The sequence below is a fragment of the Hyaena hyaena genome, unplaced genomic scaffold (genome assembly GCF_003009895.1).
Source record: "Hyaena hyaena isolate Hyena2069 unplaced genomic scaffold, ASM300989v1 scaffold_1105, whole genome shotgun sequence".
NCBI lineage: Eukaryota > Metazoa > Chordata > Mammalia > Carnivora > Hyaenidae > Hyaena > Hyaena hyaena.
Window position 1 is genome coordinate 411,259 of NW_024081739.1, and position 24,404 is coordinate 435,662.

Genomic DNA, 24,404 nt, shown 5'->3' on the forward strand with positions numbered 1-24,404 from the left:
CACAATAGCTAAAACATGGAAAGAGCCTAAGTGTCCATCAACAGATGAATGGATCAAGAAGATGTGGTTTATCTATACCATGGAATACTCCATGGCAATGAGAAACAATGAAATCTGGCCATGTGTAGCAACATGGATGGACCTTGAGGGTGTTATGCTGAGCGAAATAAGTCAGGCAGAGAAGGACAAATATCATATGTTTGCACGTATAGGAGGATTAGGAGGAACTTAACTGAGGAACAAGGGGGAGAAGAAGGGGGGAAATGGTGGGGGAAAGGGAGAGAGGCAAACCATGAGAGACTCTTGAATGCTGACAAAAACTGAGGACTGATGGATGTGGGGGGGGGGGGCATGGAGGAGGGCACTTGTGGGGATGAGCACTGGGTGTTATGTGGAAACTAATTTGACAATAAACTATTTGTAAAAAAAAATAAATAAAAAAAAAAGAGAAAGAAATAAAACATTTAAAAAAGATTTTTTAAATAATAAAAAATAAAAAAGGCTACTCCCCTGAATGGAGATGATCAATGACAAGATTAACCTTAATATGGCTCCATTTTCTATGAGCCCATTATGACTGCTAGGTCTTTCTAACCAGAAAGCATCTTTCATTCATCCTGTGTTAATTTAATCAAGATACCACAGTTTAATTCTTTGAGAAAACATTTCTTCCCAAATTTGTTTGATGAAACCATTGTTGTCACTGCTTAAGAAACCTTTATTTTTGTTATGATACACCACTTTCAGTAATGTTCCAGCTATATTCAGAAGAATGAATAAGAGTTTGTCACAATATCAAGAGAGAGAAAAAGGCACCCCAGCCAGGAGACATGATAAATGGAGAGAAAAAATATCAGGTCAAGTTTAAGGAATAAACAGTATAGTATTCATGAAATATGTAAAATCAGAGAACAGGGTAAGATGGTGTTGTGTGTCATACTAAAGTCAGCTTTAATTTTATGTATGTATGTATGTCCTCAACCTGCAGGTCTCAAACTATTGGGTCAAGAATCAATTTTGTAGGTCCAATCAGCACTTTTTTAAGTGAAAAAGATGAGAACCGAATAGCAAATAAGAGTGCATCACAGGTAGTAAGGGTAAATTTTTTTCATTCAACTTTTGTTTCTATTATAAATGTCTGTTTACATGTGAGTACATGGTCACAGATGTAAAACATCTATTCTTTTTGGTGAGTCATGGTCAAAATGAGAATGGAAAGTCACTACTCTCCAGATGATATAGACTCATGGAAGGAAAGGTTTCAAGAAAAAACATGGTAAAAACTGTTTTTACAAAATCAGACTGGCAATTAATACAAAGCAGCCTTTCATGCTAATGCGAGTCTCCAATTAAATTCAGTTACCCTCTACCAGTATGTTTATGTAGAACAGAAGAGCATTAAAAAGAAAATAGGATGCATCCTAAGTAGTAATTAAAAAGGGTACATTTCATGCATTTTGGTTTCATTGTTTTGTAGTTTCACATACAGATAAATTCTGTATCTCAATGTAGAATGAAGTTCTTAATTTTTACTTGGATGAAATAAAAAGAATTCTGGAAGTTACTGATAAAAAAAAGTGATTAATTGGCAGAGAAAGAGATCAGGGACAAGGAGAAAATTAACAAAGTACTCCAATATGAGAAAAGAGAAAATGAGGGTTTGAAGCCACAGGAGATTTAAAAAAGAAAAAAAATAGGTTTGGAAGCAATATAGGAGGTAGAAAAGAACAGTCTTCATAAATGTTTAGATAGGAGTAGGAGGAATAAAAGAAAGCCCAAATGATTGAAATCTTAAAAAAGGAACAATTGTTTTGAGATTCCTCTCTGGATTTCACACTACCATGCACAAGCTCCTTAGCATGGCATTTAAAGCATATCACGAGAGGTCTGCAAACTGTTATATCTCAATTTTTCTTCATTGGACTCACTCACAGGCCTTTTCACTAGGTAAATAATACCATTTTCATAAATATTAATATTACTTTGTTAAAAGGTATTAATGACTCCACAGCACTCTTAAGATTCTATATGATTTCAGATACTATAGTGTTAAATGTTCTTTTATCACATCACATAGGTTCCTTAAAAAAAAAAAAAGATCAAAATAAAAATACTAGGTATTTTCTATTCACTTTTAAAATTACATCAAGGGGCAATACAAATCAAAACCACACTGAGATACCACCTCACACCTGTCAGAATGGCTAACATAAGCAACAACAGATGTTGGCGAGGATGTGGAGAAAGAGCATCTCTTTTGCACTGCTGGTGGGAATGGTGCAGCCACTCTGCACTGGTACAGCCACTCTGGAAAACAATATGGAGGTTCCTCACAAAATTAAAAACAGAATTACCCTACAACCCAGTAACTGCACTGCTAGGTATTTATCCAAGGGATACTGGTATGCTGTTTAGAAGGGACACATGCACCCCAATGTTTATAGCCTCTCTACTGACAATGGGCAAAGTATGGAAAGAGCCCAAATGTCCATCAATGGATGAATAAAGAGGATGTGGTGTATATATATACAAGGGAGTTTTACCCAGCAATCAAAAAGGCTGAAATCTTGCCATTGGCAACTACGTGGATGGAACGAGAGAGCATTATGCTAAGCAAAATTAGTCAGAGAAAGACAAATATCATATGACTTCACTCATATGAGGACCTTAAAATACAAAACAGATGTACATAAGGGAAGGAAAGCAAAAATAATATAAAAACAGGGAGGGAGACAAAACATAAGAGACTATTAAATAGAGAGAACAAAGAGAGGGTTGCTGGAGGGACTGTAGGAGGGGGGATGGGCTAAATGAGTAAGGGGCTTAAGGATCTACTCTGCAATCATTGTTGGACCATATGCTAACTAACTTGGATGTAAGTTATCAAAAAAATTATTACATAAAAGAAAAAAATAAAATTACATCAAGGGGTGCCTGGGTGGCTCAACTGGTTAAGCATCCATCTCTTGGTTTTGGCTCAGGTCATGATCTCACGGTTCATGAGTTCAAGCCTTGCATAGAGCTCTGTCCTGACAGTGCAGAGCCTGCTTGGGATTCTCTCTCTCCATCTCTCTCTCTCTCCAAGCAAATAAAACTTTTAAAAAAGTTTTTTAAATAAAACTATGTCAAAAATGGTTTCATATGAAAACATTGAGGATGATATTCAGGAATTTTAGTATTAACTAAAGGATCAATCTCTTATCAGTGTGAGATTTATGTTCCCTTCTCCTGAATTTCAAGAGAAATTTATGTAATGGCTAAAAAAAAAAAAAACCACCAAATCATAGTTAACTTGTCTTTAATTGCCAGCAATGACAAATAGACACAACTCATACAGGATACCAAAGAACTACAGTTTGAACAGCACAGGTCAATTTATATGCAAATTCTTTTCAATAAGTATAGAACAGTGCTGTAAATATATTTTCTCTTCCTTATGATTTTCTTAGTAATGTTTTCTCTAGCTTACTTTGCTTAAGAACATAGTATAAAATATATATAACATACAAAATATGTGTTAATGTACTGTTTATGTTATTAGTAAGGTTTCCAGTCAACAGTGGGCTATCAGTAATTAAGTTTTAGGGGAGCCAAAAGTTATTTATACACCAGTTTGATATGCAGGGAGTCGGTGCCCCAACTTCCATACTGTTCCAAAGTCAACCATACTGAAGACGATTTTAAATTCTATTTCTCTTACCACCAATCAAAAGCATTACTATGTCCCATAAATAAGTAAGTACAGTAGCAATTCCACTCTAGATATCTGGATTAATTTTCTTAGCTAAGAACTAAAAGGCAGTAAAATATTGCTTAAGCTTTCATACAGTCACTATTTAACCCAGTGATTAGGAATTTCCTCTGAATTCATGCTTAAACAGCTATACTAAAACTCAACTGATACAGATAAACAACCAAGGTCACTGTATGTATATAATGAGTCACTTAAATGAAAATAACATGAGGAAGAATTTCTTTTCAGTTGTTCAAGAAATAAAGCTAACAAGGATCTGCTTTTTAAAAAACACCACTGTTCTTGAAAGGAGATACAAACCTATAAAGGAAAAAAAAGGCCTATCATTGCTTTGCATTGAAATTTAAGGAGGTATTCATGTATTTAAATATCCATGTGAAAGCATTAACAGAGGTATCAAAACTCTTTTCTCTACTACCTAAGATAATCTTTCAAAATATATGTATGTATCTAAACAAATTCAAATATGTATAAACATAAATGGTGAACTACTAAAACATTATTCAAAATATTTTAAGAATATTATAAATGTATTGATGATTCCACCTCAAAGAAGTTCATTCTCCTACTGAAACAATTTCTCTTAGGGGCACTTGGGTGGCTCAGTGAGTTGCATGTCTCTGACTTCAGCTAGGGTCATTATCTCACCGTTTGTGTTCAAGCTAGCAATGGGCTTGCTGCTGTCAGGGCAAAACCCACTTCAGATCCTCTGTCCCCCTCACTCTAGACCTCCTCCATTTGTGTTCTCTCAAAAATAAATAAAACATTAAAAAAGAAAGAAAGAAACAATCTATCTTACCTGGTTTAAAAAAAAATTAACACAACAGAGTGTTTCATAGTAGTTTAAAGTACAGATCTAGGGATCAAAAGCTTGGCTTGAATCATTTGATAGCTTTGTGACCTGAGAAAGTTACCTAAAACTCTTACTTCACTTTCTTCATATATATATATATATATTTTATATAGATATTTATATATATATATATAAACACACACACTATATTTTATATCTATAAGTATCAGTTATAAATATATTTGGGGGACAGAAATATACATAGTTCCTTTATATATATATGTACGTATGTATGTATGTGCGTTTGCGTGTGTGTGTGTATGTATGTGTGTGTGTGTATATATATATATATATATATATACAGCTCAGAGCCTGGAGCCTGTTTTGGATTCTGTCTTCTCCCTCTGCCCCATCTCTCTCTGTCTCAAAAATAAATAAATGTTGAAAAAAAAATTTTTTTTAATTAATAATGGACAGAATGTCCAACAATCAAAAATCACCATCATACCAAGAACCAATAAAATCACTACTGGAAAGAGAAAAAGACAATCAACAAATGCCAACATTGATATGAATTACATATTAGAATTATCTAACAAAGATCTGAAAGTAGCCATCATCAAAACTCTTCATCAATCAATTAAAATTCTCTTGAAAAGGACTAAAAAAATAGGAAACCTAAGCTAAAAAATAGAACTTATAAAAAATACAATTAGAAATAATATAACTGAAAACTATAATAAGAAAAAAAACTTACTGGATGGGCTCTAAAATAGGAAACAATCAGATCAATTTACCAAATCTGAACAAGAGAAAAATGACTGAATATAAACTAACAAAGACTCAAAGATCTATGAAGCAATTAATGAAATATACCACTCCCTATCACTGGAGTACCATAAAGAGAAAAAAGAGGGTAGAATTGAAAATGTATCCATAAAAATGATGGCTGAATACTTCCAACTTTCAAGAAAAACAAAAACCTACAGATTCAAGTGAGAACCCCAAACAGGTAACTCAGAAAGTACATCTGGCCAAATCATCATTTCACATTTGAAAATAAAGAAAACATCTTGGAAGCAACCACAAAGAAAGGATGCAGTACCTATAAGGGAACATGAATTCACATAATAAATTTTTTCATCTGAAACCACAAAGGTCAGACAATAGAAACAAAAAGTTTTTCAAGTGCTCAAGGAAAAGAACTGTCAACCACGAATTCTATATCTGACAAAACTATCTTTCAGAAATGAAGGGGAAATAAAGACATAAGCAGGCAAAGGAACACTAAATTTGTCATTAACAATGTATCTTTCAGGAACAGCTAAGGAATTTCTTTTAATTGATCAAAGGAATCTTGGAACATTAGAAAAAAGAAAGAACAATGGGAAAAACAAGAATATCAGTAAAGACTATGGATTCAATAGATTACCCTTCTACTCAAGCAGTTTTAAAATCATAGTTGATGGATGAAATAAGTTAGAGCCTCATCAAAATTTTAAAAACTTCAGTACATCAAAAGACTCTATCAACAGAGCACAAAGGCAACTCACAGAATGGAAGAAAATATCTGCAAACCATTTATCTGAAAAAGGAATGATATCTAGAACATATAAACAATTCCTGTATTTCAACATCAACAACAAAAAAAACAAATTGATTAAAAAATGGACAAAGGACTTAAACAGACATATCTCCAAATAAGATATTATAAATGGCTAATACACACATGAAAAGATGCTGATTTATTAGGGAAATACAAGTCAAAATCACAGTGAGATAGTACATTATGGACGGTTACTATGAAGAAGAAGGAGGAGGAGGAGAAAGTGGGGAAGGGACACTGGAGGAAAAGGAAGGGAAGGAGAAGGAGAAAGGAACAGAAAATTACAAGTAATGGTGAAAATGTGGAGCAACTGGAATCCTTGTGCACTGCTGGTGGAACTGTAAAAACGGTGCAGACACTACCACGGATGGTATGACAATTCTGTAATAACTTAACACAGCATTAACATATGATCCAGCAATTCCACTTCTAGGTACACCTAGAAGCCAAATGAAAGCAGGGACTTGAAAAGCTATTTGTGCACCATGTTCAAAGAGCATCACTCACAAGAGCAAAAAGGTAAAAGTAACCCAAGTAAGTGTCCATTAACAGGTAAATGCATAAACAAAATGTGGGAGAAGACTAGAACAGTATTCAGCCTTAAAAGGAAAATTCCAATAAATGTTACAACACAGATAAATCTTGAAAACTTTTATGAAGTGAAATAAGTCAATCATAAAAAAATACTGTATGACTCCACTTACATGAAGTACCTAGAATAATCCATTCACAAAAACAAAGTAAAATGGTGGATGCCAGGAGTTGGGAGAGATGGAAATGGCAAGTCAGTCGGTATTTAATTAGTACAGAGTTTAAGCTGGGCAAGATGGAAAAATTCTAAAGATGGATGACTAACAGCTGCACAACAAAGTAAATGTACTTTATGCCACAGAACGGTTTACTTAAAAATGATTAAAATGGTGAATTTTAGGTCATGTATATTTTAGCACAAGAGAAAAATATATTCATGCCATCTGATCAGTACTCAGTCAATGAACAAACAGTTAAAACAATGATATTTACAAAATGAGAGGGTAAAGATGAATCTAAATGGAGAAGTACTTTCCACACTCCACTCAAACTGATAAACTGTGTATACCAATAGACTTCAGTAAGCTACATACCAATATTTTAATATCCAGTACAACCACTAAGAAAACTCTACAAAGTGATATATCTGAAAATTATTACAAATACATCAGGATGAAACAATAACAAATGTTCAAGTAACCCATAAAAAGAAGAAAGAAACAGAGAAATGAGAGAGAAAAAACAAGAAATGAATACAAAATGGCAGAAGCCCTAACGGCAAATGACATATCTGATAAAGGGTTAATATCTAAAATATGTAAAGAACTTATAAAACTCAAGATCCAAAAAACAATACAATTAAAAATGGATAGAAGATATAAAGAGCCATTTCTCCAAAAAGAACACCTAGATGGCCAACAGACACATGAAAAAATGTTCATAATCACCACCAGGGAAATGAAAAGCAAAACTACAATGAGGTATCACCTCGTACCTGTCAGAATGGCTAACACATGAAAAAATAGGTGCTAGTGAGGATGTAGAGAAAAAGGAACACTCCTGCACTGTTGGTGGGAATGCAAACAGGTGCAGCCACTGTAGAAAAGAGTATAGAGGTTCCTCAGAAAATTAAAAATAAAACTACAATCCAGCAATCATACTACTGGGTATTTACCCAAAGAATATAAAAACACTAATTTGAAGGGATACATGCAACCTTACCTTATAAGCAGCATTATTTACAGTAGCCAAGACACTGAAGCAGCCCAAGTGTCCACTGACTGATGAATGGATAAAGAAAATGTGGTATTTATATGTATAAAATATTATGCAGCCACACAAAAAAAATCTTGCCATTTGCGATGATATGGATGGAGCCGAGAGTATTATACTAAGCAAAATAAGTCAGTCAGAGAAAGACAAACACCATATGATTTCAATCATATGTGGAATTTAAGAAACAAAACAAACAAAAAAGGAATAAAAGAGGGAGAGCCAAACCATGAAAAAGACTCTTACTAATAGAGAACAAACTGACAGTTACTAGAGGCGAAGGGGAGTGGGGGGTAGGGTTAAATAGGTAATAGGGATTCAGGAGAGCACTGCACTTTTAAGTGAGGAGTACTGAGTGATGTATGGTATTGTTGAATCACTATACTGTACACATGAAATTAACTGTATGTTAACTAACTGGAATTAAAGTAAAAACTTAAAGGGGCGCCTTGGGTGGCTTAGTCGGTTAAGCATCCGACTTTGGCTCAGGTCATAATCTCGCGGTCCGTGGGTTCAAGCCCTGCCTCAGGCTCTGTGCTGACGGTGCAGAGCCTGAAGCCTGCTTCAGATTCTGTGTCTCCCTCTCTCTGATCCTCCCCAGCTTGTGCCCTGTCTCTCTCTGCCTCAAAAATAAATAAACGTTAAAAAAAAAAAAACTTAAATAAGTCCTCGTATCAAGAATTACTCTACATGTAATAGTTAAAATACACCAAACAAAGCAAATATTGGCAGTGTGGACTTAAGAAAAAAATAACCCAGGTGGCTTTTTATAAGTAGGCTGTTTATAATTAACTCACTTAAAATGACATGATAAAATATGAGAAAAGATGCATGTAAGCAAAATAAAAGCAGGTGTAGCTATATCATCAACATTAGATGATAAATTTTTCTTTTCAAAAAAATTTCAATGCTTATTTATTTTTGAGAGACAGAGCACAAGGCAGGGAGGGGCAGAGAGAGAGAGAGAGAGAGAAATACAGAATCTGAAACAGGCTCCAGACTCTGAACTGTCACCACAGAGCCCAACAGGAGGCTCAAACCCACCAACTGTGAGATCATGACCTGAGCTGAAATCAGAGGGATGCTTAGCCAATTGAGCCACTCAGGCACCACTCATTATTAGATAAACTTTAAAGCAAGAGCAACTGCTAAGAACAAAAGAACCTGTTATAATGATAAAGGATGGATCCATCAGGAATACATAACAATCCTAAATGATACACACAAAACACAATACATGAAGAATACATGAAGAACTGATAGACGGGAAAAGAGAAATAGACTAATTATAGTTGGAAACTTCAAGATTCCCCTCTCAGAGACCCACAGAAATCCCAAACAGAAAATCAAACGACATACATAGAAGACTTCATCAAAAAAACAGCCAAATGTGTTTTTAGTTGTTTTTTTTTTTTCAAACATCCACAGAACACTCACCAAAACAGACCATATCCTGGTCCATGAAACAAACTTCAACAAATTTTAAGCATTGAAACTGTACAAAAATGTTCTCTGACCATAATGGACTCTAACTAGAAATGAGTAACAAAAAGACAACCAGTAAATCTCAAAATACTTGGAAATTGGGGCGCCTGGGTGGCTCAGTCAGTTAAGCGTCCGACTTCAGCTCAGGTCATGGTCTCATTGTCCGTGGGTTCGAGCCCTGCGTCAGGCTCTGTGCTGACAGCTAGCTCAGAGCCTAGAGTCTGTCTTCGGATTCGGTGTCTCCCTCTCTCTCTCTGGCCTCCCCTGCTCATACCATCTCTATCTCTCTCTCAAAAATAAATAAAACATTTTAAAGAATGTTTTAAATACTTTGAAATTAAACTAACACACTTCCAACAACGCATGGATCAAAGTCTTTAAGTAAATTAAAAAAGAAACACAAAACTGAATAAAAAAAGAAAAAACAACATAGACACAAAATCAAAAGATGTGTGATACAACTAAAGCAGTGTCAAGAGGTAAAAAGGTATATTACATGAGCTTATTACATGAGAAAAAAGGTCTCAAATCAATAATCTTAAACCCCTATCCTAAAATCCCTAAAAAAAAGAAAAAGTGTTGAATACCTTATGTAATTTTTGAATACTATGCTGAAAGTGAAAAACAGAATGGTTTTAAGGGTACAGAATTCTTTTAAGTGTATCAGTTGCGGTTGTTTACCCTTATGACTGTGTGGCTCACTGGGAGCTATGACTCACTGCTGCTGCCCAGGATCAGGAGAAAGAAACCTACCATGTATGGCTATGCCGAGGAAAAGATCAAAATTCCAAGTATGGTTTCTACTGAATGTGTATCATTTTCACACCATCATAAACTCGAAAAATCTTAAGTCAGGGACCATTTGTATTATCAGAATTCAACCAAGTATTATGTATAATCCTATAATTATTAAAAAATGAATTCATAATTTTAAATTTCAAAAACAAAATTGCAGGCTGTGATGTTTTTCACCAGAGAATTCTACCAAATATTTAAAGAATACCAATACTTCACAAACTCTTCTAAAGATTAGAAAAGGAAGAAAAGTGTCCTAGCTCATTCTGTGATGCCAGAATTACCCATATACTGAAACAAGACAAAGATATCACTAGCTGGAAACCATTATCTCTCATGTCTTAGACACAAAAATTCTCAACAAATCAACAACCTAAATTCAGCAATATTTGAAAACATTACACATCATAACCACATGCAATTTATTCCAGGTATACAAGGCTGGTTCAACATTAAAACAAACAAAACAATCAGTGTAGTCTCCAATATCAACGATCTAAAGAAAAAAAATCCTATCATATAAACTGACTCAGAAAAAGAATCTAACAAAATCCAGTATCCATTAGTAATAACAATTCTCAGTAAACTAGGCAGACAGGTAACCTACCTTGACTTGATAGAATACCCAACTACCCGCAAATAAACCTATACTTAACATCATATTGGGGTGCCTGGGTGGCTCAATCAGTCAAGTGTCAGGTCATGATCTCTTGGTTCACAAGTCCTAGCCCATCATCAGGCTCTGTGCTGACAGCTCAGAGCCTAGAGCCTGCTTCGGATTCTAGGTCTCCCTCTCTCTCTGCCCCTCCCCAACTTGTGCTCTGTCTCTCTCTCTCTCAAAAATAAACAAACATTTTTTTAAAAACATACTTAACGGTGAAATACTAAATGCTTTTCACCTAAGACAAGGAACAAAAGCAAGGATATTTGCTCTTACCACTTCTAGTCAATACAGAACTGTAAGCTCTTGCCACTACAATAAGGCAAGAAATGAAAGACATACAGATGAGAAAGAAAGCTGTCCCTATTTGCAGTTGGCATGTCTATATAGAAAATTCCAAGAAATCTATATAAAAAAAAAGCCTCTAAAAACTACAAGGTAATTTTAGCAAGGTCAAAGAATGCAGGACTAAAGCAAAAATCAATCCTATTTCTTTTTTTTTTTTAATGTTTTTTTTTTTTTATTTATTTCTATGAGAGAGAGAGAGACAGCCTGAGCAGGGGAGGGTCAGAGAGAGAGGGAGTCACAGACTGAAACAGGCTCCAGGCTCTGAGCAGGCAGACAGCACAGAGCCCGAAGCGGGGCTAGAACCCACGAACCGCGAGAACATGACCAAAGCGAAAGTCGGACGCATAACCGACTAAGCCACCCAGGCGCCCCAATCCTATTTCTATGAATTAATAACGAACATGTGGAAACTGAAATAAAAAACATAACAATATTCACAAAATTGCTACAGAGAAAACAAAAATATTTATAATTAAGTATAAATTTAACAATAAGTTGGGGCGCCTGGGTGGCTTAGTCGGTTAAGCGTCCGACTTTCGCTTAGGTCATGATCTCGCGGTTGGTGGGTTCGGGCCCCGCGTCGGGCTCTGTGCTGACTGCCAGCTCAGAGCCTGGAGCCTGTTTCAGAGTCTGTGTCTCCCTCTCTCTCTGACCCTCCCCTGCTCACGCTGTCTCTCTCTCTCTCCTAGAAATAAATAAAAATATTAAAAAAAAAAAAAACAATAAGTATACAATAGGATTTGATATACCAAAAGCTACAAAACACTGATTAAAGAAATCAAAGAAGACTTCAAAGAATGAAGGCATGTCAATACAGCAAAGATGTCAATTCTCCCCAAAATGATCTATAGGTTTAATACAATTCCTTTGAAAGCCTCAAGCAAGGTTTTTGTACAAGTGTGGACAAGCTTTGGTCCAAATATAAACAAGCCTGTTCTAAATTTTTTATGTAAAGAAACGGGTCTTAGAATAACTAAACCATATTGAAAAGTGAAAGGAACCACTCTACCTGGTATTAAGGTTTACTACACAGCCCTAGTAACCAAGAGTGTGATATCAGCAAATACAGACAAGTAAATGAACAGAACTCAACAGAGAACCCAGTAGTAAAGCCACATATATATGACCAATTGATTTTTAACAAAAGCGCAAAAGCAATTCAATAAAGGAAGGATGTTTACCTTTTCAACAAATGGTGCTGGAGCAACTGGATATCCATAGGCAAAATAGGAACCTCAATTTAAACATCTTATCTTTTATAAAGATGAAATCAAAACAGATCACGGAGTTAACATTAAATCATTAAACTAAAATCTTTTATAAAGCTATCATAGTAGAAAATCTTTGAGACCTAGGCTAGGTGAAGAGTTCTTACTTAGACCTGCCTCCAAAAGCACAAACAAAAGGAAATATTAATAAATTAACCCTCCTCAAAATTAAAAACTTCTGGAGCACCTGGGTGGCTCAGCTAGTTAAGCATCTGACTCTTGATTTCAGCTCAGATCATGTTCTCATGGTTTGGGAGTTTGAGGCTGATCAGCCTGTATGGAATTCCCTCCCCTGCCTGCGCTCTCTCAAAATAAATGAACTTAAAAAAAAAAAGTGAAAAACTTTTGCTCATAGAAATACCTTATTAAAAGGGGGGAAAAAAGACAAGCTACTGAATGGAACAAAGTATCTGCACATAGCAGACAAATGACTAATATTCAGAATTGTCAAAACTCAACGATAAAACAATCCTATTGGAAATTGGGCAAAAGACATGAACATTTCACCTAACAGGATATACAGATAGCAAATTAGCATAAGAAAAGATTTTCAACATCCTCAGCCATTAAAGAAATACAAATTACAACCACTGCACCCAAGTGGTTCAGTTGGTTAAGCATCAGACTTGGCTTAGGTCATGATCTCATGGTTCCTGAGTTAAAGCCCCACATCAGGCTCTCTGCTGTCGGCAGGGAGCCCTCCCCAACCACCCCTGCTTCAGACCCTCCATGCACACACTCTCAAAAATAAACCAAAAAACAAATAAACAAAAAAAAAACCCACAATGAGATCACTAAACACCTAAGAGAATAGCTAAAATAAAAAAGTATGACCATATCAAATGCTGGTGAGGATACAAAAAATCTGGATCATTCCTACATTGCTGGTGAGAATGTAAATGGATACAACCACTCTAGAAAATAGATTGGCAGTTTCTAATAAAACTGAACATGCAATTACCACACAATCCTGCCAACTGCACTCTTGGGCATCTATCTGACAAAAACGAAAACTTTTGTTCATATGACAACATAAACACAAATGTTTATGGCAGCTTTTTTTTCCCCTAATAATCAAAACTGGAAATAATCCAAATGTTCTCCAATGGGTGAATAGCTAAACGGTCCTACATCCATACCATTAAATACTCCTCAGCAAATAAAAAGGGACAAAGTATTGATACATGCAACAACTTGAATGAATCTTGAGAGAATTATGTTGAATAACAAATGCTAATCATCAAAGGTCACATGCTATATGACTGCGTCTGTACAATGGAGTTTTTTGTGTTTTGTTTCACAACATTTCTGAAATGACAAAATGAAAAACAGATTAATGGCTGCCAGGAGTTAGAGATGAGGAAGAGGAGGAAGGAGGTGAGTTTGGTTATAAAAAGAATACTGGTGGTGATGTAACTGTTCTATTTACTGTGGTGATGGCTACACAAATCGAAGTATGTGATAAAAGTGCACAGAACTAAATGCACACTAAACACATAAGACACACACGACAGTACGCAGAGCCAATGAGATCTGAATTAAATCAATGTCAATTTCCTAGTTGTCATACCAGATGTTGCCACTCAGAGAAAATGAGTGAAGGACACACACTTTTTATTATTTCTTACAACTAAATGTGAATCTACACAATTACCTCAAAATTAAAAGTTTAACTTAAAAATCTGAGAGATAAATCAACAGGTAGGTAGACAGACATGGATGGAAAAGAGATATGGTCTATTATAGAAGTGTCTTAGCTGTGAAGGCAGTCTAGTAGGTTGAACCTACAAGAAGACTTAGAAGAGCTGAGAGAGAGCTCTGTAGGTCTTTCCCTTAAGCTTCAGACAGATTTATAGGAGAAAGCAAATTTCAAAATAACATTGAGAGAGCTTCCTGTTGTTGAACACATGGAGGCGGGAAAGTGGCTTGAGGAGTGGCATACCTAATGAGAGCACAGAAGCTCCGTACCCTTTTCTATATACCTTGCCCCATGCTTCTCTTCCATTTGGCTGATCCTGAATTATATCTTTTGTAATAAACTGATAATCTAGCTTGATAAACATTGATCATGTATTTATCTTACTGACATCCAGACAAAATAATAAAAAAGATATGCACATATACATACATGAAAAAATAACAGTGAATAATACAACAATGAACACAGAGTGAATACAGAAATTTGGCTGGAGAAATGTCTCCTCCACAGGATTTTCCATGGCTATCACCCATGGTCATATATAGGATCTCTTCACACTATAAAAATCAGACATGCATTTAAATAATTTTGCCATCTTTCAACACAAGTTAGACAAAAAAGGAGACAAAAATTACTAACACATAAAGAAGGTAAAGTATAAGAAAAGTTTTTCCTTCCTACAGTGAAAGATAGAAATAAAAAAATGAAGCAGCGTTACCTAGTGTATCATTATCAGATAGCGATATGGCCACCTGCGCTGCCATAACAAAATACCACAGACTGGATTACTTAAACAACAAAAATTTATTTTCTCACAGTTCTGGAGGCTGAGTCCAAGACTAAAGTGAAAGCAGAGGTGCTTTCTAATGAGGCTGCTCTCCCTGGCTTCAGACGGCCACCTTCTCATGATGAACTCACACGTTCGTTTCTCTGTGCATGTGCACTCCTGATGTCTCTTCCTCTTCTTATAAAGTCCAAGAGGATTATGGACCCACCATTATAACCTAATTTAATCTTAATTACCTCTTTAAGGGCCTATACATAAACTGCTACATTGGGGGTTAGGTCTTCAACCCTATGAGTTTTAAGGGGACAGAATTCAGTCCATAATACCCAGTGACCAGCCAGCCCTGAAGTATATGTTTTATATGCGTGTGCATATATGTGTGTGCGTATTATACTTAATGGAAGGAGGCAAGGCAAAGGAAAAAGTATAGTATTTGCATTAGAATTCCGTCACTCAGTTTTGTGAACACTAAAAATGAGAATACCTATTCTCACTGCGTAGCAGCAAGAATTAAACAAAATAATCTCTGTAAAGTACCTAGCAAATGGCAAAGGACTAGTCAATCCTGGGCCTCTGCCTCCCCCCCCCCCAATTCATTATAAATATTACTCAAATCTAAACATATTTGAAAAATTATGGGAACTGGATTCTGTCCCAATTTTGCCACTACCTAGCCATGTGACCTTAACCAAACCACTCTACTTCTGCATATGGGCAGCCTGCCAGTCTGCTTCTGCATCTTGGCAAATCAGAGTTTCACCTATCAACAAAATACTATGCATCTATGAATACCACTTTGTAAGGTTATAATATCAAATAACAAGACTATAAAAACTAATCAAATTTTCTGTAAAACTCCAGTAAGAGGATTACAGTATGAAATTTCAACTTATTTTTCAGTAACTTTCATTCTTTAAACTCCTCCACAACTATCCCCTAATTCGAAAAATGTATCTATATAACACATCTGTAAGATTAATTTTATCATCTTATGTCTCTATCATTAATGCCGCATCTTTCCAGTAGACGGTATATTCTTTTATATTTCTGCCCCCTAAAATGTTCCCTGTCTTACAAAAGTCACTTAATCACTGAAATGCCTAAAACCATACCCCAAATCCTGTTGACATATGATTAGACCCAGGGGGAAGTTTCCAGTAAATTGTATCTGATGTTTCTAATTTAGCCCACAAGTGAAATGTATTGCAAGTGATTCAAGATGACACACCTACCATATATACACTGCACATTCAAACAATGAGCCATAACCAGCATCCATACTCCATAATCTGGTTTTAAATTAAGATAATGGTGGTCAGAAACAAAACCTACTGTGAGGATATCTGATCATTTAATGAAAGACAATTTAGCATGTCAAGCCTAAGAGAAGAACTTCTAAGTACTTGTCCTTTCTCCCAAATCATCCCTCACCATTCCTATTCTAGTATTATCTGGGATTGCATGTAAATGAAAACATACAAGGTAGGCTGTTAGTATGGTGCCCTCAACAAATCTCACCTCCTGGTACTAATGCAGTCCCACCCATACAAAATCTGAACTGGGTCATGTTTATTAGCACTGGCCACTGGAACATCAGTAAACACTGAAGAACACAGAGGCTTGGTAAGTGTTGGCACAGAGAGGCTTGTCCTCTTGAAATGCTGCCTCATGAAACCCAGCTGCCGTGCTGTGGAGAAGCTCAAGCTAATTAAGGGGGAAGGCTGCATGAGGCGGATACAAGGAGTGGGGGCAGTCACAGTCCCAGATATCCATCAGCTGTTCCAGCCATCCCGGCTGAGGCAGCATTAAGAAGCCTCCTTGGATATTATAGCCAACAAATGACACAAGCAGCAGTCCCCATCAAGCCTTGATCAACTAGAATCAAGAACAAATACACATTTAGTTTTGGAGTAAAGCAATATATAACTAAACCAACACATGTAAGCCAATTAGAACAGTTCTTGTTAGGTACTAAGCAACCAAGAAATGCCAGCAGTAATAACAGTTATTGTTAATAACTATTATAAATCCCCCTCAGCACTATCAAGGTATTATTTTGGGTATCAGAGCTGCTCTTAAAGGCATTCTTTCATCTCCCCTAAAGGCCAGTAAAGACTCAAGAGTAAAGCAACCAGAAAGGCCTACATTTTGCTTTCCCTTTCTTCTTCCTAATTTATAGATGTCCTTTTTCTTTTTATCTGTCAATAATGTCTGACTGGTTTCCCCCAAGTGCCTAATCAATGATCCAAACCAATTCTAGCCTGGGCTGTGCTCTGTATTCTCAATAACTACAGACACTTCTTTCAATCCCCTTCCAGACCACACGTAAGTAATTAAGAGTTCAGTAGGACAGACTCTTCACTCAGGGTCAAAAGTTGATACTCATGTAACCACCAAGTCTTTTTTACCTGTTATAACCATTAGGCAAAAAGTGTGGGGACCAAAAAGGTCTTGTGTATAAAATAGGTAGCCGGGATACCATACTTGCTACTTTTCCTCAAAGACTTACTGACCCTCATTATATAAATTGCTTATTCTTTTAAAGCTCATGACCCTTTGCTCATACTTCACTAAAGATATTTATCTTAAACTAACCTGAATCATAGTAGTTGGTTTACTTAACTTCCTACTAGATCTATAACTGCCTGGGAAGAAAGTCTTGAGAAAAAGACATCTAACCCTTTTTATTCTCCTTAAATTAAGCACCTACTACGCTGCTCTACTATTCATACAAATATTGTAAAAAATATCTGGGTCCTCATCAGCAACCACTCTGTACATAACTAATCTTTGCAATTCTCACCCCTATGTTTATTAAGAAATAATGACTCACCCACGGTTATAATGCAACTAGTGACAAAGTTAATAAACGCTACATGTCCTAACATTAACCTCTAATAATTATTTAGCTTAATTATGATTTTATTTTTGTAGAGCTAGTAAGATGTTTTTTAAGTAAGAAAAGAAAGGTATCACTTACATTCCTTATTTCCTTTTCCTTCAAGTTTCAGGCCTGAAAAGCCCAAATATTAGGTCCAGGGTAAGAGCTACACCATGTTCCAGGCAAATAATCCCAAAGGCAAAGAAAGCCTGGTACAGACTACAGCAAACTAGAGCTCAGAACTCACCTAAAAGGGGCAACCATTACTCAGCTCTAGCAATCTGCTCTCAAACAGGAACAGCAAGCAGGTAGACCCAAATCCTGTATTTTGCAAGTGTGCTAAATAAAAACTAAGACTTCTTAAATGTGACATCTTCCTATTTTTAAATGGTAGCAAATAATTACTAAACGTTCCAAATACACCATGAACAAGCAATATAGATCTGTGGACTGAATTCATTCCAAGGGCATCCTGCTACTGCAGGTGACAGTTTAAAATCTCTATGTGTAGGGGCACTGGGCGGTTCACTCAGTTAAGCATTCAACTCTTGATTTTGGCTCAGGTCATGAGTCATTAGATAGAGCCCTTCTTAAGGGCGCAAAGTCTGCTCAAGATTCTCTCTGTGTCTGTGGTGCCTGGGTGGCTCAGTCAGTTGAGGGTCTGACTTCTGCTCAGGTCATGATCTCACAGTTCATGAGTTCAAGCCCCAAGTCAGAGCTGACAGCTCAGAGCCCAGAGCCTGCTTCTAATTCTGTGTCCCCTTCGCTCTCTGCCCCTCCCCCCACTCTCTCGCATGCCCGTGTGCGCTCTCTCTCAAAAATAAGTAAACATTAAAAACATTTAAAATAAAAAAAAAAGATTCTCCCTCTCCTTCTGTACTTTTCCTGCTGGCGTGTATGCACGCGCTCTCTCTCTCAAATATAAAATAAATGAAATTTAAAAAGTCTCTACATAACTGAAGGTGGACTAAGGGAACAATGCTCCTTTATTAACACCCCTCACCTCTAGAGAAGAGACAAAAAATAACCAAGGCCACTAAGAACAGGTCCATAAAATCAGAAGGCCTATCAGTAACAAAACCCTTTAACTTTTCTCTCTCAAAAAAGAAATCTGTTAGTTTTAGACACAGAAGCTTCTATAGCATAAAAATACATATGAAGAATTTCTTTGCTTTTTAATTTTTTTTCTCAGAATTTGTGAAAAAGAAAATATTCAAATAAATGTAATAGTTAAAATTATACAAACTTCCCTGGCCCTAACCCAACTTATGTAAATGCTCAGTAACAAACATGCGACAATGATTCATCCTGCACACAGAAAAACAAGGTACAAAATACTAATGGCATTAATATATTTGCACTTGTCTATCTATACATTGTCATTTGATTCTCTTGTGACCAACAGCACCAAACTGGTTGGATACATGGTTGAATTCTGTGACTAGGGAACCCTAGTCTAACAAACTACTATGGACTCACACCTATGACCTGAGCCTCCTTAATATCATGCTATCCAATAACTAAGTCACCAGTAAACAAATATCAATTAAGTCCAAGAACATTTCTTCAATACCTTTACATTTGACATTATTTAACCAAATCATTAAAACTTTCGGTTTCCATTTAAAAACAGAAGTTTATAGAAAAGACCTGAACTTCCATCTCCAAACCTACTTAACCGGTTGGAAACCCTAAGGAGTCATAGTTCTTAGCGGCGCCTGGGTTACTCAGTTGGTTATGCATCCAACTTCAGCTCATGAACCCAGTTTGAGTTGGAACCCTACAAAGGGCTGTCTGCTTTCAGCACAGAGCCTACTTCGGATCCTCTGACCCCCTCTCTCTATGCCTCTCTCTCTCTCAAAAATAGATAAACGTTAAAAAAAGTCTTAATTTTTAAAATAATTAATCATGGTAGATAGGCCTTTGGAGCGCATACCATTCTCTAAAGTAACAATTAGTGAGGGAGTCCCTGTACCAATACAATGAGTAGGCAATTTAATGACAATAAAATTTTATTACTGTTATTTAGGGATACTACTTATTGAACACTTACTATGTGCCAGGTACTATGCTGAATACTCTGGGTTCTAATTAAACCTTAAAAATCGACCATATGAGGAAGGTAACATTATTATCCCCATTTTACACGTGGGGAAACTGACCTTTCCAAGATCACACAGCTATAAGGGGAAGAGTCAGGATTCCAACCCAAATCTTGTCTAACTTCAGAATTTGCATGCTTAACCACTACACTGTATTGCCTCCAGTGACTCTGAGTTGATATCTAAGGTAAAGAAAAGAGAGAAATTTGTACTTCTCAGTGACAAATTTGAAAAACATTCTAGAAATGGAGGATATCTTTTAGAACACTTCTCATACACTCATACAAATATTATTTTTATTCCCAAATACATACAAATAATGATGGACATCTCACACAATGGACTTCTCACAAACACAAATTTTCCTAAGTACTCATTCATGTTTACTATTATCAATTTAATGGGAATACTGTATTTTCTCCCCAATTTTGCTGTGAAGCTAAAACTGTTCTACAAAATTTTTTTTTAAATATTTAGAATACACTAAATATGCCTAATACAGTTCAGTTATGGACACGAACATAAGGCTATTCTTTCAGTATGCAAAGTTGCACTCTATTATAACTGCAGTACTGAGCAATGTAGAGGGCAATGAAATATTTGATTCTTTCAAAAAGGTTTGAAGATCTACAGTGCTATAAAATTCAAATTTGTCACACTTCCAGAACACCTTCAGAAGTCTATAAAACAAAGACATAACGTGATAAGTTGTAATAAAACCAGACAAAAAATTTAAATTCTTACTGAACAATACAGAAACACAATACTGCTATATCGTAGCTGACATAAATAATGCTAATTTTACTTTTCCACTTTAAGTACCGAAAGATGTAGCCTGAAGTCAAAAATGGATTAGTATTACAGAATCTTTTTCTAATTCATTTTTTAAGTCCCTTCTAAATCCGCCAAAGCTTATCCAAAGCAAACAAACCTTTCAATTGTCCATAGTGAATGTCAACATATGAACCAAATCTTTTCTTCTCTGATACACCAAGGTTGTCAAAATTCTAAAGGTCAGTTAATACTTATGTGAGGGATTTTTAAAAAGTTTTGCCATCTTTAACCACTTTGTATTTATTACCATCAAGATTTTCCTCTCATCAAAAAAAAAAAAAAGATTTTCCTCTCATCAAAGTCCACCTTTATAAATACATACCTATGTTCATTTATGAAGGGAACAAGAAAGGGAAAGTACTCACTATGTGAAAAAGCCCTATGTACTCTGCAATACACCGTCAAAACTAATTGTCAAATAGAACACTGCACTGGCCACCAACCAAGTGTTGAAGGGACGCACACTATTAATTTTCTTTCACTTCAAAATTGTACTTACAAAGTCTCAACTATAAAAGATTACACTAATAATAAATGGGAGCTCTCTGGCATAAATTACAGATATTGTTGGAAGGCAGGCCCTTAAACACAGCTGCGGTTAGTTCACTGATCCCCTTTCCTTTCTTGCTGACCCATATCTTCAGAAGTGATCTGAAGACTTTTCTGCATCGCTATGCTTTCAATTGGCATAAATAGGGATTTGCAGTGCCACAGAAACAAAGCATTCTGACCAATGGATGTTTCGAATGGCATCAGTACAATAGTCATTCAAATACTTGTATACTGAAAGCTTCTGACGAATAATCTGGCTTCAACTGGGAATACACATACAGGTTAATACAAACTACGACTGCCCTGGCAACTGCAAGCTCAGCTGAATCCCAGGACGCCACCTCAATTTGGAAGGGGCAGAACAATATCCGGTTCTCAATGGATACACATTTTTCCCATGCTCCTCATCTTAAAAACTTTACATCTTCCCCGAGTAACAAATCTACAAAGACGCCAGGGAGTATGCCCGTAGGGAAGATGAGTTATCAAATTAAATTCCTACGCGCGGAACCTGAAGCTTCAAAACTTTTCAGAACAAATCACAGCCGAAAGAACCAGGTAGGTCTCCCCACTTTTTTCCAGGAGCCAGCTTCCCCAGTCCCTGAACAGCTGTCTTGACTTACTGGTTAGTTGGAGGGGCAGTCAACGGGATGGCGACCTCTTCTTCCTCGTATTCTGGTCCGTCCAGAGAGTCACCTTCGTCCACCGTTCCCAGGCCTGCGCCCAAAGGGGGCAGCTGAGGAGGAGGCGGCAGAGGAGGGAAACCGCCGCCGGCCCCGAAGGTCTCAGCAGGCAACGAAGTGGTCCCCTTGGCGAGACCCATCTCTCCTCCAGGTCCGCCAGCGGCGGCGGCGGCACCAGCCACGCCAGCAGCAGCACCTCCCCCTGACAGTCCGGCTCCCCCCAATGCCCCTGCCCCAGACCCTGCTCCCAGGAACCCTGACCCCAAAGCGGCTCCGCCCGCCAGAGTCCCGGCCACTCCGGCCTCCGCCAGCCCAGGATAGGGTACGGCGGCCACAGGCAGGGCCGCGGATATCTTCACCCTACATACTGCCGGATAGGCACTCGAGCCCGCGGCCGCGCCGCCTCCTGCTGCCCCGGCGGTCACCGGGCCGCCCTCCTCACTGCCGGCCTCGGCCGCCATCATGTTGAAGCCCGCTCTACTCTGCCCTACCCAGCTCGCCCGGGAGCCCCGGGGGCCACCAGGCCCGGGCTCCGAGCCGCCCCACCCAGGCGCGTCCCCCCTTCAGCTCCCCAGGCGGAGGAAACAACAACAAAAGGAGTGAGCCCGCCGCCGCGCCCCCTCCTCGGGCCACAGCCCAGGCTCCGGAGCTGCCCGGGTTACGGGAAGCGAAGTGGGCAAAAAACTCAACGCCTGCACAAACGCCGCCCCGAACCTTCACCTTACACACCCACACTCACGCACACACACATGCACAGAAGTGAAAAACTTCCTGGCTGCACTAAAGAGGAAGGGAAGCGCAGAGGAAGCGGCTGGGGCGGCTGCCGCTCCTTCAGCCACCGCCGCCGCCACCGCCACCGCTTCTTCACCACCCCAGTTCCGGCCACCCCCACCGCAGCCACCGCCGGTGCCGCTGCTGGGGCTGGGGCCACTGCAGCCGCTTCATCCTCCACCGTCCTGGAGATGGGAGGGGTGGGGAGAAAAGAGGAAGGGGGGCGGGGTAGTGGGGAAACCGACCGCACTGCTCCCAACCTGGAGCACTCAGTGAAACCGACTAGAGAGAAAGGAAGGCGGGGCACCAGCGGAGGAGCCGAGGGAAGGAAGGGCGGGGGAGGAGGGCGAGGGCAGCTTCTGCGCAGGCGCGTTCCTGGAGCCGGGGAGAGGGCGCTGGGGCTGCAGGGAGGAAAAGGAAGCGGCGGGAGGGAAGGAAGCGGCGGGGACGCGCGGTGCGCGGCCGCGCTCGCTGTTTCGCTGTGGCTGGAGCGTGTGGCGGCGTGGCTGTTTCTCCCGTGGGTGTCGCCGGCGGCAGGGCACGTCTGCCTCTCAGGGTTTTGTTACATGGGCGGAGGGTTCGGAGAGGACTGGGTGACCGAGCACGTGGCCGTGAAAGCAGCAGAGGCAGGAGGGACCAGGAGGGGTGGAGAGGAAGCAACCCAAGAAAAGGGAAAGGAAGATGCGGTCAAGCCAGTTCTCTGCTTCCTGACTGGTAGAAAAATAACACCTTTAGCCAGCGGTGGTGAAACCCGACGCAGAGCCCGGGGATGAGGGGTTGCTTCGAGGTTCAAGGCAGTACTATTGTGGTTTTTTGTTTGTTTCCGTTGCGTCCCATACTAAAAAATAAAGTGAAATTTTAAACTACGTTCTGAAACTCAAAGGAAATAGGGAAGTAACAGGGAGTCAGTTGAAAATTTGGGTGGAAATAATAGTTGTAAAGTGGGATTTCTGAGAATACACGTTTTGTTTTCTTTCTCACAATTAGCATCTCTCCTGTCGTACCTCTGTATCTCTATTCCCGCCCAACACACACACCGGTGCCATCGCAGGTGTGTTGGGTGCTAATGAGGTGTAGAGAGGAGGGGTGACACTCATTTGCATGCAGAACACGCGGGGCATGCTCCACAATGCACATGTGAAGCATAGAGAACCTTGAACAAGGCAAATGTCAAGATTCCAAAGTGCCAGATACAATTATGCATAGCTTCAAAAATAATCAGTAAACTGGTATCTTACACTAAATATAGCCAGAGAGATGGGGTTGTTTTGTCTTTTAGGCAGGAATATATATAATCTATCGCATGCATGCACATAGAAGGAGGAATCATTCCCATTGTTTGAAATTACAGTATGTGCAATTTGCCCTTTGAATTTTTAAATTTTTTTAAAAATTCTCTCAGGAGGAATCCCACATTAAATACCTTTGAATATTGGTCTTTGAGATGGATGTTTTCTCTGCTAAGGATGATCTAACCAAGAGAGGAACACATAGGGGATGGTTAGGGGCTATAACAGAGGCTCAGGAAAAAGGGAAAAGACCACTAAAAGAAGTGGCAAGGTGCGCCCAAAACATTTTCCTT

At 38.3% G+C, this 24,404-nt stretch overlaps 1 protein-coding gene across 1 annotated transcript in view; it reads right to left on the bottom strand.

The window, feature by feature from the left end:
* The window catches only part of RASA1 (RAS p21 protein activator 1), a 110,985-nt gene extending 87,872 nt beyond the window's left edge, over positions 1–23,113 (bottom strand). Inside the window, exon 1 of the mRNA XM_039222343.1 lies at positions 21,992–23,113. Within this exon, the coding sequence (XP_039078274.1) occupies positions 21,992–22,515 (524 nt within the window). The 5' untranslated portion in view covers positions 22,516–23,113. The remainder of the gene's footprint in view (positions 1–21,991) is intronic.
* Positions 23,114–24,404: the final 1,291 nt, after the last annotated feature.